Below are 13207 nucleotides of genomic sequence, written 5' to 3'. Positions count from 1 at the left end.
TTTTCTTGTTATCTTTATTGTGTCTTAGGTGCAGGATGATTTAAGACAACTAAAAAAGAATCTTGTTCGATTGACTGTGCAAGAGAATGGGGAAGTTTTGGACATTCAAGCTTTGGATGCAGCCATCAGCAGGACAGAACATGGAATAAGGGTATATAAAGCCAACTTTATGACAACTTGACTTGAATAGTTATGGATAATTCAGGTCTGCATTATTTAAATACTCAACATACAGTACCAAATTTATGTAGTGGGAGAGTTGAAAAAAATGACAAAATCTATTTTCCTTCTTGTTTTTTTTCCCCAAAGTTTTGTAGGCCTGTATTTTTAGCATCATTTTTTTTTTATATAAAAGTAAGATAATTACTTATACACACACACACACACACACACACACACATATATGTGTGTGTGTGTGTGTGTATATATATATATATATATATATATATAACTAATTATCTTACTAAATCTTAATCATCTAAATAAGTCGTCTCGTTTTGCAGTCCCTGAGTTGTAAGATTCATGCATTGGAAATAAATGAAATGTGGAGCATGGAAGAATGATGCTTGTAAATATTTGTTTATTGAATTACAGAGGCATGCAGAAGATCATCTGAAAACCATTAATAATCAGTTTTTGACTCTACCCTGTATTGAAGAGCCTGAAAAGAAGCCTGTCCCCGCCAAGCTTGTTAAATGGTATTTAAAAAAAAAAAAACTCTGTCAACTGGATTATGTAAAATCACATTACCCCTAACATGTTTTTATAACATTTTTGTAGGCAGCCACCATATGAGACAATAGCAAATGCACGTCCTCTTAGATGCCAGATTCCCGGTCCATCACCAGGGGAAAAGGTTTCCATCTTTACACTTGTAACATTTGTTAAGACAAGAAAATTATTTATCCTGTAATCTATGGCTCTATCTCCCCAACAGCACAAATCAGCATTTATCATGCGTCTGCTAAATAACCCTTTTCACCCAAAGAACAAGGAGATTGTGCAACAAAATTATGGGATTCAGCTTCCTCATCTGCACAAGAGAACTGGGGCCAGTGTGAGTTGCTGAAATATATATATATATATATTTTTCTATTATTATTTTGTCATCCTCGTGTTGTTCCATCCAAACTTGTATGACTTTATTTCTTCTGCAGAACACAAAGAAAATATTTTGAAGAATGTTGGTTACCAAACGATTGTATGAGATATTTCTCAAAATATCTTCTGTTAGGTTCCACAGAAGAAATAAAGTCACATAGGTTTGGAACGACAGTGTAAGTAAATAATGACAGAATTGTATTTTTTGTGTGTGTGAATTGTCCCTCTAATACTATAGTGTTGTTTTTTTTATTTTACATGTGTGGCTGCATTAGAATCCAGCACCGTTTATGATTAAGGCTTATTGATAGTGTTGATTATATGGTGGCCAGCTCTGGCTGTTGCCTTAATACCAGCGTCTGTCACATGAACCTCATGAAAAGAAATAACGTGACTGGCGTGTAATAATAGATGGCTCCAGTTAATTTGCTTTCAAACAGGAGATGCGGATTTGAAGGTCACCTGGTTTGGCAGTGACAGCTAAATCTGTCTGTTGGTAAACAAATTAATCTTTCTAAAGGTCACCATTTGTTTTGGTGCTCTGTTTCCCCCCTTCTGCTTTCCGCTGCGGTTCTTCCTCTATCTCCAGCATCCTCTGCCTGTCACTTGTGAGGAGGCTGTCATGTTGCTGAGAAGAAGGTATGAGATTTGGCTGCCGAAAGCAGACAGACGCAGATTGCGGCACATCAGCATTCTTCGGAGGACGGCCACCGCCTGATTGCAGTTGTATGGGCTGCTGCTTTACAGCTGTCTCAGGACAGGCACTGGTACCTGTTCCTGCATGCCAATAAGACAGCCGTGGCTTACCCAACTGGCACTCGCTGGCGCTCTGCCTGCTGCGTCAATACCTCTGTGCTGTCGGCTAGTTCTCCGCTGAGTCTCTGAAGGAGCTCCCACTGTTTTTTTTTTCTTTTAAATGTCCCCTCGTACCACTTAAACAGCTGCGAGCCTCCAAACCTCTCCAAACACCTGGCCGGTGCTCGTGGTTTGTCAGGGAGCTCAGTGGTGTGACAACAGACAGGCCAGAGAACATCAGGGGGAGAATCCGGAACAGCAGGATGAGGAGAGTACAGAAGGGCTCTGTCTGGCATGTGCCCACAACTTGACAAACTTGCAGTGTGCTCTCCATTATATGTTTATATGCACTGAGGAAATGACCGATCCCGTTTTTTGATGCTGTTTTGTTTGCTATGATAAATGCACATCCTGCTCGTTGCGTTTTTCTGCACCAAAAAAGTTTAGCTTGTGATGTAGCCATCTTGCTTTTAATCGGCTATAAATTTTCTGTAGATAACATGTTTTTATTGGGCTTTTTGGTGCTTGTTTTTATCAAAATGACTGTAAAAATTAATGATGAATTATATTAGTCGCTATATGACTGCCATAAAAGTCCTAATTATTGCAGTACATCCTTTTTTTGTGGACTGTGGAGCATGACTTTCATTTGATTTATGAACTATTATATGATAATGAGGTGGTACGAGCATTTTAGGCATTGCTCTGATGGAATTTAATTCTAGAAGATTTCAAGCAGCTGTTCACTTGAGAGAAGGTGCGAGACAAATAAACCGAGCCGTGCTCAAAGTATCCAGAAAGCATTGCCAGCATGTGATTGATTGCTTCAGGGAAGGGGGCTTATTGGCCAGTTTACAATGTCATTAACTGCCTGTATTTTAGCTCCAGCTTTGTTTTAATGAATGCGGAAAATCTGTTGGTTGTAATCACACAACATCACCGCGCTCTCTCTCGCAAATGTGCATGCACTTGTGGTTCGCTACAGCCAGTGGAACCGAGAGAAAGAGAAACCATATTTCTTGACATCTACAAGCTGCCACCAGCCTGATTAATGGATAGTCGTCTCCCAGCCTTTTACAACAAAGTTTTGTTTGGAGGGAAAAATCTGATCAGTGACCCGAAGCTAATAGCATTCTCCGTGAGCAAGTTATTGAGCGAAGAATATTCCCTCTCTCTCTTCTTCTAGTATAGGGTAAATGGTGGCTTTAGAGCCTGCAGGCAGGTCTTTTTGGCTCAGTGAGACGGGGCAGTAGGTTAATACCCTTTGTTCTGTCACTTTCAATACCTCTGACCTTTGACCACAGACCTATCATTCAGGGCTCAGTAATTCATCCATGTTTGGACAATGTTTTATTGCCTTTTTAAGAAAGGCCCATTACTTAGGTCAAGCTTAAAGGGAAAGTTCTCCCAAAAACGAAAATAACATTTTCCTTGTTGATGAAAGCATATGGTGACCATGTTTCTCTTTCACATCAAACTTCAATATGCAGATATTTAAATCATTCAAATGAGATTTCAGTACTACAGTCAATGTGAAAATTATGAATTAAAAGTATGAAGTACAGTGAAATAAATGATGACATTTTAATTCTGGGTGAAGCAGCTCTTTAAAATAACTATGTTCCGGCTTAGTTGAACCATAGTGGTTAGAAAGAGTATAGTGTACATTTATGTAATGAAAACATAACATTTGAATGCCTTGGTTTTTCTAGGTTGGGACTCAAAGATTTGTCACTGGCCCCAATTCGAGTTTCACTGCAGCACGTGAAGGTCTGCCTAAACACCTACACCCCAAACCACCACCCGAATGTAGAGACATGAATGCAGGTATAAGCCTCTTTTTTCTTTCTTTTTTTTTTTTTTTTTTTTTACAAATGATACAGTATTTCTTTATGCATTATATGCACTACTGTTCAAGAGTTTTGAGTCTATAAGATTGTTGAATGTTTTTGACAGTCTCTTATGTACACCAAGGCTGAATTTATTTGAGAAAAAATACAGTAAAAACAGTAGCATTGTGAAATATTATTAAAATGTAAAATAACTTCTATTTTAATATATTTAAATTATTTATTCCTGCAATAGCAATTTTCAGCAGTCATTAATCCAGCCTTCAGTGTCACACGATCCTTCAGAAATCATTTGAATATTCTGATTTGGTGCTCAAGAGATATTTCTTATTATTTTCAGTTAAAACAGTTGTGCTGCTTAATATTTTAGTGGAAATTGGGACGCATTTTCTTTGCATGATTCTTTGATGGAACCACAGATGAAATAGAAATATTTCGTAACCTTATGAATGTTTACTTTCACTTAATGTTATTTTGCTGGAAAAAATTATTCACCCCCCCCCCCCCCCCCCCAACAAAAAAACAAATCGCTGAACGTCAAACTTTTTATGCATGTTTGCATAAATTAATTTGTTTGTTTGTGCCCTCTATTTGTGTTCATGAATAATATGCTGTAATTTTGTGTACAGATCCTCTCCGCAGATTGTAAGACTTTTTAAAATTATTATTACTTTTTTTATTTTATTTAATTTTTTGCATTTCAGGGATGCTACCCTCAGCAGCTGACCTCTCTTCAGTGCAAACCCCAGTACAGCCCAAAGCTGTCCATGTGCTTCAGAGAGAGGACAGTGGCCAAAGTAAGACAGGTCAGTCTATTTCCACAATGTCATTACACACTTGCGGCCTACATTTAAAGTTAGAAAGTCAATTTGTATGTATCCAAAAATTCAGCTTTTTGCTTTGTATTGAATCCCAACAATCTACATATGAAGAGTTTATTTGCAAAAACAGATTACTCCATTTTTTAATATTTTCAAAAATCATGTTTTTTATTATGTTATCATGTTTTTATTGTGTTTTATTGTGTTAGTTAGCTGTTTTTTTAGTTATTTTTTAACCTAGTCAAAATAACCCAACTGCACTTTGATTGAGATTAATTGGAATGCACAAGGAAAAAACATGATTACTGAGAACTGTTAAAAATGGAGTTATCTGTTTTTGCAAATGAACTCTTCATATGTAGAGGTAGTAAATTGAATTACTATGGAAAAAAAGCCTCCAGTATTGCTTTTTTGTTCAATTAACACTTCATTTTCAGCAGATTTCAGTCTGTGATATTTTAAGTGTCAGGCATATTTAGTACTTTTTAAAAATATATATCAATACCATAAATAATCATTAATACAGTCTAAAATGGTGGTGCACTTCTGATACAAAATGTCAATCAAATAACTGGACAAATATTACATATATTTATATATTGTTTTCTTATTTCGGTTATGTATATTGTACAGTCTTTGACTGTAGTATGTACTTCTTATATGATTTTAGATGAGTCAGAAAGGGCTTCAAAACTGGAGATGGATGTGAGAAGAGATGAAATGGCTCTTGGAAGATCAGGAACTGAGAGTCCATCATCCAGGACCATTCACACCCCCCCTCCTTCAGCTACTTCTGCAAGCTCTGACAATGGAGTGCTGAATCGTGGGATAGCCCGACTTACCCCACTTAACCTGCAGGTAGTATTTATTTATACTAACATACATGAAGTTATGTATGACAAGGATATATAGTGTGTTCTGCTTGCTGGGGTAACATTTTAGATGAGTCTGTGTTTTCTGTTGTAATAATCTAGTCACGAGAGCTTTAGAACTGACTGATAATCAATTTTCTTTTTCTGTGTAAAGTGAACTTTTACCCCTGATGTAATGTAAAATGTGTCAGGAATAGCTTTAGGGCAGATATAGGTAATGATTTGAAGTAGTCACCCTCTGCTAGCCAGTGGTCTTTTGTATTTATGACATATTGCAAAAAATAAAAGCTTTTATACTTACTTCTTATTTCTATATATGTATTTCTTAGAGCATTCCAGTGCCAGCTGCTGTCAGCAAATATCCTTTCACCATAGCTGAGGGTCAGATTGACCCAGAAGATCCTGACTACTGTAGGTTTAAAAAGCAATACTGTCTCTACTGGGGTGCGATGGTAGAGGCTTTGGACCAGCTGCAGCGGATTCTACTGGACTTTGCGGTGACACTGGCTCGGGTGTGTGGGGAGCGTCTGGCAGTGTGCGTGCAGAGTGGTGAGCTCGACCGGAGAGACGGCAGGAGCCGGCGCACCCATGTGGAGAAGCTGCTCTCGGTGCTGGAGAACAGAGATGAGGTATGGGACCTGATGTGTCAGCCTGGCCAGCGCTACAAAGGCATCGAGGGGCATCAGGCAGCGGCTGTGTGCATCCAGACCTGCTGGAGGCGTTACTCTGCCCGTACCGCCTACCTGCTCCAACTCAGGCCCAAATGGGCGGCACAAGTTATTGCCATGTCTCTGCTGAAACGTGCCAAACTGGGCCATTTGAAGAAGAGTCTACAGGCCTCACGTATCCGCCAACTGGAAAACTACCGCATCAGGGCAGAGGTGAATAAAATACACATTTATATAACAGTTAGTTCTGGTCCTTGAATCTGATTTGTCGATCAGCGTTCAAAGAGCATTGACTTAACAGTTTAACTTTTCATTGTTTTAACTTTCATTGTGTGCACTGTCAGTCTATACATTAGATACTACAACTGATGAGGAACAAACTTTGCGACATGGGAAAAATATGTTCTATATAGTAAGCTATAAGCATGCGTGCATTATAAACTAATACTACATCTGTCATGTTATGTCACTTCTCTGCCATTCACAAATCCGCTCCCATGGCCTTGCAGAGAGTAAAGTGTTCACTGGATTCACACTTCAGAGCCTTGGTGGAAAAAATAGGTTATTTTGGTACTTTTTGTGTACAGTTATTTAGTCATTTTGGATATGCTACTCTTTTCACACACTGTTTTTCATCTACTATTTAGTAGTAGGCATTTTCGGACACAAGGTCTTCATTAGTGAGTCATTCAATTATTTTTTCAACCAATTTTTGTTCATTCAGGAAAGAAACAATTGGCTCTATTAGTGAATCCTTCATTAGATAGGATTGTGTAGAGTAGATATGAAGTGAAGTGGGAGAGAGCGAGAGGCGGGTGGGAACGGGAAAGGTCCTCAAGTCGGGTTTCAAACTCTGCATGCCCGCAATGCAAAGGCACTATATTATTTTAAAATTATTTTTACAAATTAATTTTAAGATTAATTCGGAAATGAAACACTTCTCATATTTGTGAGTCAAAGATTGGTTCTTTCAAAAACACTGATTCATTTGCAACAGTCTTTATGAATAAGTATTTGAATCATTCATTCAACTGATGTCTTGAAACTATTATGACTGGTGTGGCAAAAACAGACAAAGTAACAGGCAATATAGTGTCTAAATGGTTACAGTATATTAATTTGAAATGTTATATAAAACCACAAAACCATGCTGCCTCCTTGTTATTTAAATACATTTTTTTTAAAATCTTTATAATTATTAGTTTTCTTGGAATGACCAGGTCTTTAATACAGTAACTTTGGTCACATCTTTTGAATGGCAGATCATGAATCTGTGGCATAAGAAAGTACAGTTGCTCCACTGTGTGTAGGTGTTGTATAAAATCAGTCTGTTTATCAAAAAACTGTGAAACCATACCTGTATAGTACATATACTGTATTTATCAATATAGCCCAGGAAAGAATTGAACTTTCAATGTAGAGGTGCTTATAAAAAGAGTGATTGTGATAGCACAGGCTCACGTTTAGATTAAGTTTCTATTTGTCAGAACAGATGTTTCATCTGTGCTGTCATTCCTGTAACATCTTTATGAAACTAGCATGTCTCTTAATTAGTGCCCACATGTTCATTTATCCTCACCGTCACTCACTGTGAGAGCAGACACAAGCTTGTGTATGTTTCCACCCTTTAAACACTAACATCCTTTTAATTAAGCCTTAATCTTCCCCTGGCAGAAAGCTTCATGTAGCCTTCTAATTGAATTAATAGAGGGAAGATGTTTCTAAGTATGCACTTAGCTGATTTAATTAATGTGATTTATGCTTGGTTTGTCTCCATGAGACCCAGGGAGAAAGACAAGCATAATTTCCTCCCTTTGCTGCCATCGGTGGGCCGACAACATGATAAATCCATGTGCTGCTGGGTGCTGTCTGTCACCGATCACTTTTACTCTCTTTTATTCTCTGTTGTCTGTGATTCACAGAGTCTGGCAGCCAACTGGAAACACATCACCTCCACCAAAAGGACGATCATCCACGTCCCATCATTGGGTAATTCTTTTCCATCCGTTATGATGGCTTCTGGTCACAATATTTTAAAGGGAAAAAATACATGTATTTGGGTGCAGAAAACACAGAAAACTGATTTACCGAAAACTTGTCATTGAGACCTGCGCTGGCTATTGGGGATGATGAGTGTGGATTGTAATCACCAGCAGATGGAGTGTGATTTTTGCACTGGGGGTGGCTGAGGAGAGGCCTGTGTGAGCTCAGATAATTAAGAAGTTGAACCCTATTGTTTTTATTGCTTCGCTCTGTTAGTTTGCATGCATTTAATCATTTCATTATAGAGATTAGTTTGTAGCAGTTTTTTTTCAGGTTTCCTGACTTTGAATAAAGTCTTGAATTTATTGTTAAAATATTTCAATCTCATTTCAGATAATTTTGATTTGTTCAATAGGATATTCCCAACATCAGAGGCTCAGTCTCAGAGGATTTGATGTTCTCCAGAATACCCAGATGGGCCGACTGTGTGATATCAGAGGTGAGGGTGTGAACCATGACATGATCAAATTGGATTGACAGCAGACACATGAAAGCAAACATTACTGTTTGTGTTACATATAGATGAGAACGTCGAGGTCATCTATGTGTCTCCGGTGCGCCTGGGTGAGGATGTTCTCCAGTATTACACTCGCCTGCTGGGCCTGCAGACAGCCATTGAGCTGGGTGACGCTTCTGCGCCTGAGTCCCACTGTACCAAACGCTTCACTATCCTCATGCCAGAAGCACTGGAGTATTTTTCTGTATGGTGCACCACATTCACACACACACCTACAGTAGATGTCCATACCTTTTGTCTCCCCTCAAAGTGATTTCTGAAACATAGTGGTGCACATGAATTTGTTAACAATTTTCATAGAAGAATTTGATTTATTTCTCACCTGTAGAGGACGACAGAGGTGACCTACGTATTTACCACTCTGTGCAGACCTGCCATAAATGATTAGGTTTCAGTGCAAGGATCTGTACTTTTACATTTACTCATTTAGCAGAAATCCAAAACCAGTTTATTAGGCAGTTAGATTAGGAAGCAAGCTAGGGAAGAGGAGAAATGCAAAGAAGATAAAGAAGACTTTTTAATATTATCATTTATTAGCATTTAAAAAAAAATGAGTGTTTAAAACTAAACATAAACATTGTCAGTATATGTGACCCTGGACCACAAAACCAGTCATAAGTAGCATGGGTATATTTTTAGCAAGAGCTAAAAATATACTGCATGGGTCAAAATTATAGATTTTTATTTTATGCAAAAATCATTAGGATAATAAATAAAGATCATGTTCCATGAAGACATTTTGAAAATTTCCTATCATATATATATATATATATATATATACATATCATAACTTAAATTTTTGATTTGTACTATGCATTACTAAGAACTTCATTTGGACAAATTTAAAGGCGATTTTCTCAATATTTATATTTTTTGCACCCTCAGATTCCAGATTTTCAAATAGTTGTATCTCGACCAAATATTGTCCTATCATAACAAACCATACAGCTTATTTATTCAGATTTCAGATGATGTATAAATCTCAATAAAAAAAAAATTCACCCTTATGACTGGTTTTGTGGTCCAGGGTCACATATACACTTTTTGATATCAGGGACCAAACTATAATGATTCTAATATTGCTACAGTATATATTTATTATAATAATACTATGTATTTTTATGTATAAAGCCTTATAATTTATCAGACAATTATTACTCGTGATATTATAAATTCAAAATGTTTGCAGAATTAAATAATTGGCTTTAATATAAATGAATGATAAAAATCTAAATAATTTATTTTAAAAATACTATTAGAACGTTTTCTATTTGTAATATTTACTTATTATTTATAACATGTATTTATAATATTTACTAGTGTATCTTTTTCTACTCATTGGATGTATAAACCTGAAACAGATGTTCAGTCCAGTTCAAACTTATTTTAATGGATTTTTCTCATAATTTATCAGAATAAAATATTACTCATGATATTATAAATGCAAAATGTTTGCAGAATTAAATAATTGGCTTTTATATAAACAAATGATAAAAATCTAAATTTATTAAAATGTTTACTTTTTAAAACATTTGTAATATTTACTTATTATTTATGATGTTTATTTATAATATTTACTAGTGTATCTTTTTCTACTCATTGTTAGATGTATAAACCTGAAACAGATGTTCAATTCCATTCATTAACTTATTTTATTAGATTAAAAAAACAGTTACCTTAAAACCCCAATTCAAGTGGTTAATAGAAAAATACAACACAAATGTAAACTATTCTTGAAAATATATATTTTTCAAGGAAGGAGAGTTTTTTTTTTTTTTTACACTATATGCAGATTTGTTTCTTCTATTATTGTAGGCCTAACTGCCTGCACATGCAAGCAACGCGCCTCTGTTATTTATTGCCGTATAGCGTTCGAGAGGCACACGCTGCCTCTTCCCTGTCGATTCCTCTCCATGTGTAAACTCTGCCAGACGTGTCAGCAGGATAAATCTCTGTTAGCCGTTGCTGCCAGCATGGTGTGCCAATGACAGACGGAACAATTCTGCTTGGATCAAACATACAGATGTGGAGTAATTAGTGCTTTCCCCACGGAGCCCATCACTAAGCACATAGTAAAGACAAGAGGCTGCAGAGGTGTACGGCCCTCCCCTGACTCTCCTTTATCAATTTAACGTGTTGGAGTACAGGAGAGGTCATGACCCTTCCGGCTGCACGTAATGGGCCCAATGTGTTTGCACACGTTCATAAATTACACCCATAGACGAAGGGAGGGGTAAGACCTTAGAGCTGGAGTGGAAAGGACAGTTATTTATGTACACAAAGACTGCTGGGATTTCACCTTTGGGGGGAAAATATACATAACAAAAATGTATTTCTGTTATGTATTCTCTTTATTGGAGCTTATTATGTTATGAAACATAACAACAGCATTAATTCTGCAGCTTTTGTGCTCTTCAAATTGACCATTAACTCACAGTGTATTATATTCCTCTTTCAGACCCGGAATATGTGTCTAGCTTCGCTCCTGAAGTACAGTCCTCGAACGCTACAGCGCATCAAGAATTTGATCCAGGGGAAACAGGTCTACATGATTGGCGGTGTCACCTATATTGATGACCTGGCTGTGGCAGATGAGCTTGAAGTTCCACTTTTGGGCACAGAGCCTGCAGTGACCCAACTATACAGCACTAAATCCGGGGGAAGAAGGATCTTCAGTAGCGCAGGGGTTGACATGCCTCCAGGAAAGTGGGATGTATACACCCTGGAGCAGGTCTGTGTGCCAGACATCTGTTTAAACACCTCATGTGAAACTTACATTTGATGATGTAGAAAAAGAATGGAACATTATAGGTAATTCATATGTCTGTCTTCCAGCTTCATGAAGGTCTGGCCCGGTTGATGACAGAGCACATGGAAGTCCAGCGATGGCTTTTCAAGATGGATAGTGAAGTGGGTGGACGGGGAACGGCCTATTGTGACGCATGCCACCTAAAATGCCGCCCGTGGGCACAGCAGGAGTTTAGCCGCTACGGGCCTGAACAGTGGAGAACATCACAGTCTCAAGTAAAGGTAGGACTGTTTTAGTTTTAAATGAATTATCTTTAAATAACCTTCAGTTATTTTCATTTATGTATATATCTATCTATGTATGTATTATATTATATTATTTTATTTTATTGGAGAAAATACACATTTGAATTATTTTGATTCATATTGTTATTTTTTATTGTAATTATGTTTTTATTATATATTTTTTTATTTTAATTATGTTTTTATTTAAATTTTGTTTAACTATTTAGTTATAAATAAGAATCGTGATAATTTATATGCATCGTATGCATCTTTTTTACATGAAATTGAATTTAAATGGAACTATTTCAGTTCTAAAATACCATAATGTTTAATAAAACATTACAATGGTGATATTACTAAACATTTTGTAAAAACCAAAGCTTTTGGTAAGGCAGGGGACATGACGCATATTTTGCTTTTAAAACAAATAAAATAAATCTGTTGACAAAATTTGTTCTGATTTGTTCTTGCAGTTACACCATTCAAATGCACTGTCTGCATTAGCTAGTGCCTGTTGTGCAACAGTAGCAATTCAGAAGTATCAAGTGGCTTGTTTTTAAATGCGAAATGAAATGTGCCATTTCTTTTATTTTGCAAATGCAGTTACACTTCAGTCACAAGCCCTGTTCATTAGAATTTCCGCTTTGCCTGGTTTTTATATTCACATTCTGTACAAAATGCACCCTTGTCTCAATGACAAGCCTGTCATTACTGACCAAGGCCAAACTTTGATGTCATCATCGTGATTTGTCTAGACTCTAGAGAGTGCTTATGACTCAAATTCATGAGAAATTAATAATGAGTCATTTGTATTGTAGCATATTTATGTATTCTAATTCAGATGTGATGTATTCAACACTCTGTCGTGTGATTTAAAAACACATCAGTTTTTTCCGCCTATAATCGTGTTCATAACCCTCTCCTGCATCATATGCTTACAATTTGGCCCTTGATTTAAATACCGTGTTTTGCCATTACACTGTGAGCTTTGTGTAAGCTAATTACAGGGTTATCATCATACGCGGCTGTGTGCAAAATCAGACCTTGCTTTTTTTATTCCAGCCTCTTATTGTAGCCTTCAATCCCGGGGGCAAGAGGAGGCCGTGTGTCCTACCTCCAAGCTATTAGCTCAGTCCCTAATTCACACTGAGGCCAGGAGAGGAATCTGGGGCTGTAATTGTGGTAGCAGTGGTGCTGTTAATTACAGAGGTAAGCGGTTGAGGCCCAGCCAAGCTCCATTATGGTTGATGGCGGTGAAGGAGCTTTAAATGGGGGGCTCTTCTCCAGCTGGGGTCCCAGTGAGAGGAAAGGAAGCTGGGGCTTGATGAGCTGGCCTGCACCCTTAGGGCTTCTGGGCCATATGGAAACCAGTACGGGCCTTTATTGTACCTCTTCAACCTTTTTAATCAATGGCAAGCTCTGCTAACAGAATGGAGAGCACAGAGGTTATTTCAGCGTGTCATTCATTTTCTACAGATCTGTATTCACTCTTTTAGTGGTAATTTTG

General features: G+C 37.2%; 1 protein-coding gene across 1 annotated transcript in view; it reads left to right on the top strand.

Annotated features, from left to right (window-relative positions):
- Nucleotides 1-13207, top strand: part of iqch (IQ motif containing H) — a 28050-nt gene that overhangs the window by 285 nt on the left and 14558 nt on the right. The window contains exons 2-14 of the mRNA XM_079446826.1: nt 29-151; nt 595-698; nt 781-856; nt 938-1057; nt 3609-3723; nt 4451-4552; nt 5238-5425; nt 5769-6320; nt 8030-8096; nt 8506-8589; nt 8673-8851; nt 11126-11398; nt 11503-11697. Of these exons, the coding sequence (XP_079302952.1) occupies nt 29-151; nt 595-698; nt 781-856; nt 938-1057; nt 3609-3723; nt 4451-4552; nt 5238-5425; nt 5769-6320; nt 8030-8096; nt 8506-8589; nt 8673-8851; nt 11126-11398; nt 11503-11697 (2178 nt within the window). The remainder of the gene's footprint in view (nt 1-28; nt 152-594; nt 699-780; nt 857-937; nt 1058-3608; nt 3724-4450; nt 4553-5237; nt 5426-5768; nt 6321-8029; nt 8097-8505; nt 8590-8672; nt 8852-11125; nt 11399-11502; nt 11698-13207) is intronic.

Source organism: Barbus barbus (genome assembly GCF_936440315.1).
Source record: "Barbus barbus genome assembly, chromosome: 22".
Lineage (NCBI taxonomy): Eukaryota > Metazoa > Chordata > Actinopteri > Cypriniformes > Cyprinidae > Barbus > Barbus barbus.
Note: the sequence above shows the minus strand (reverse complement) of the source record. Positions and strands in the feature narration are given on the sequence as shown.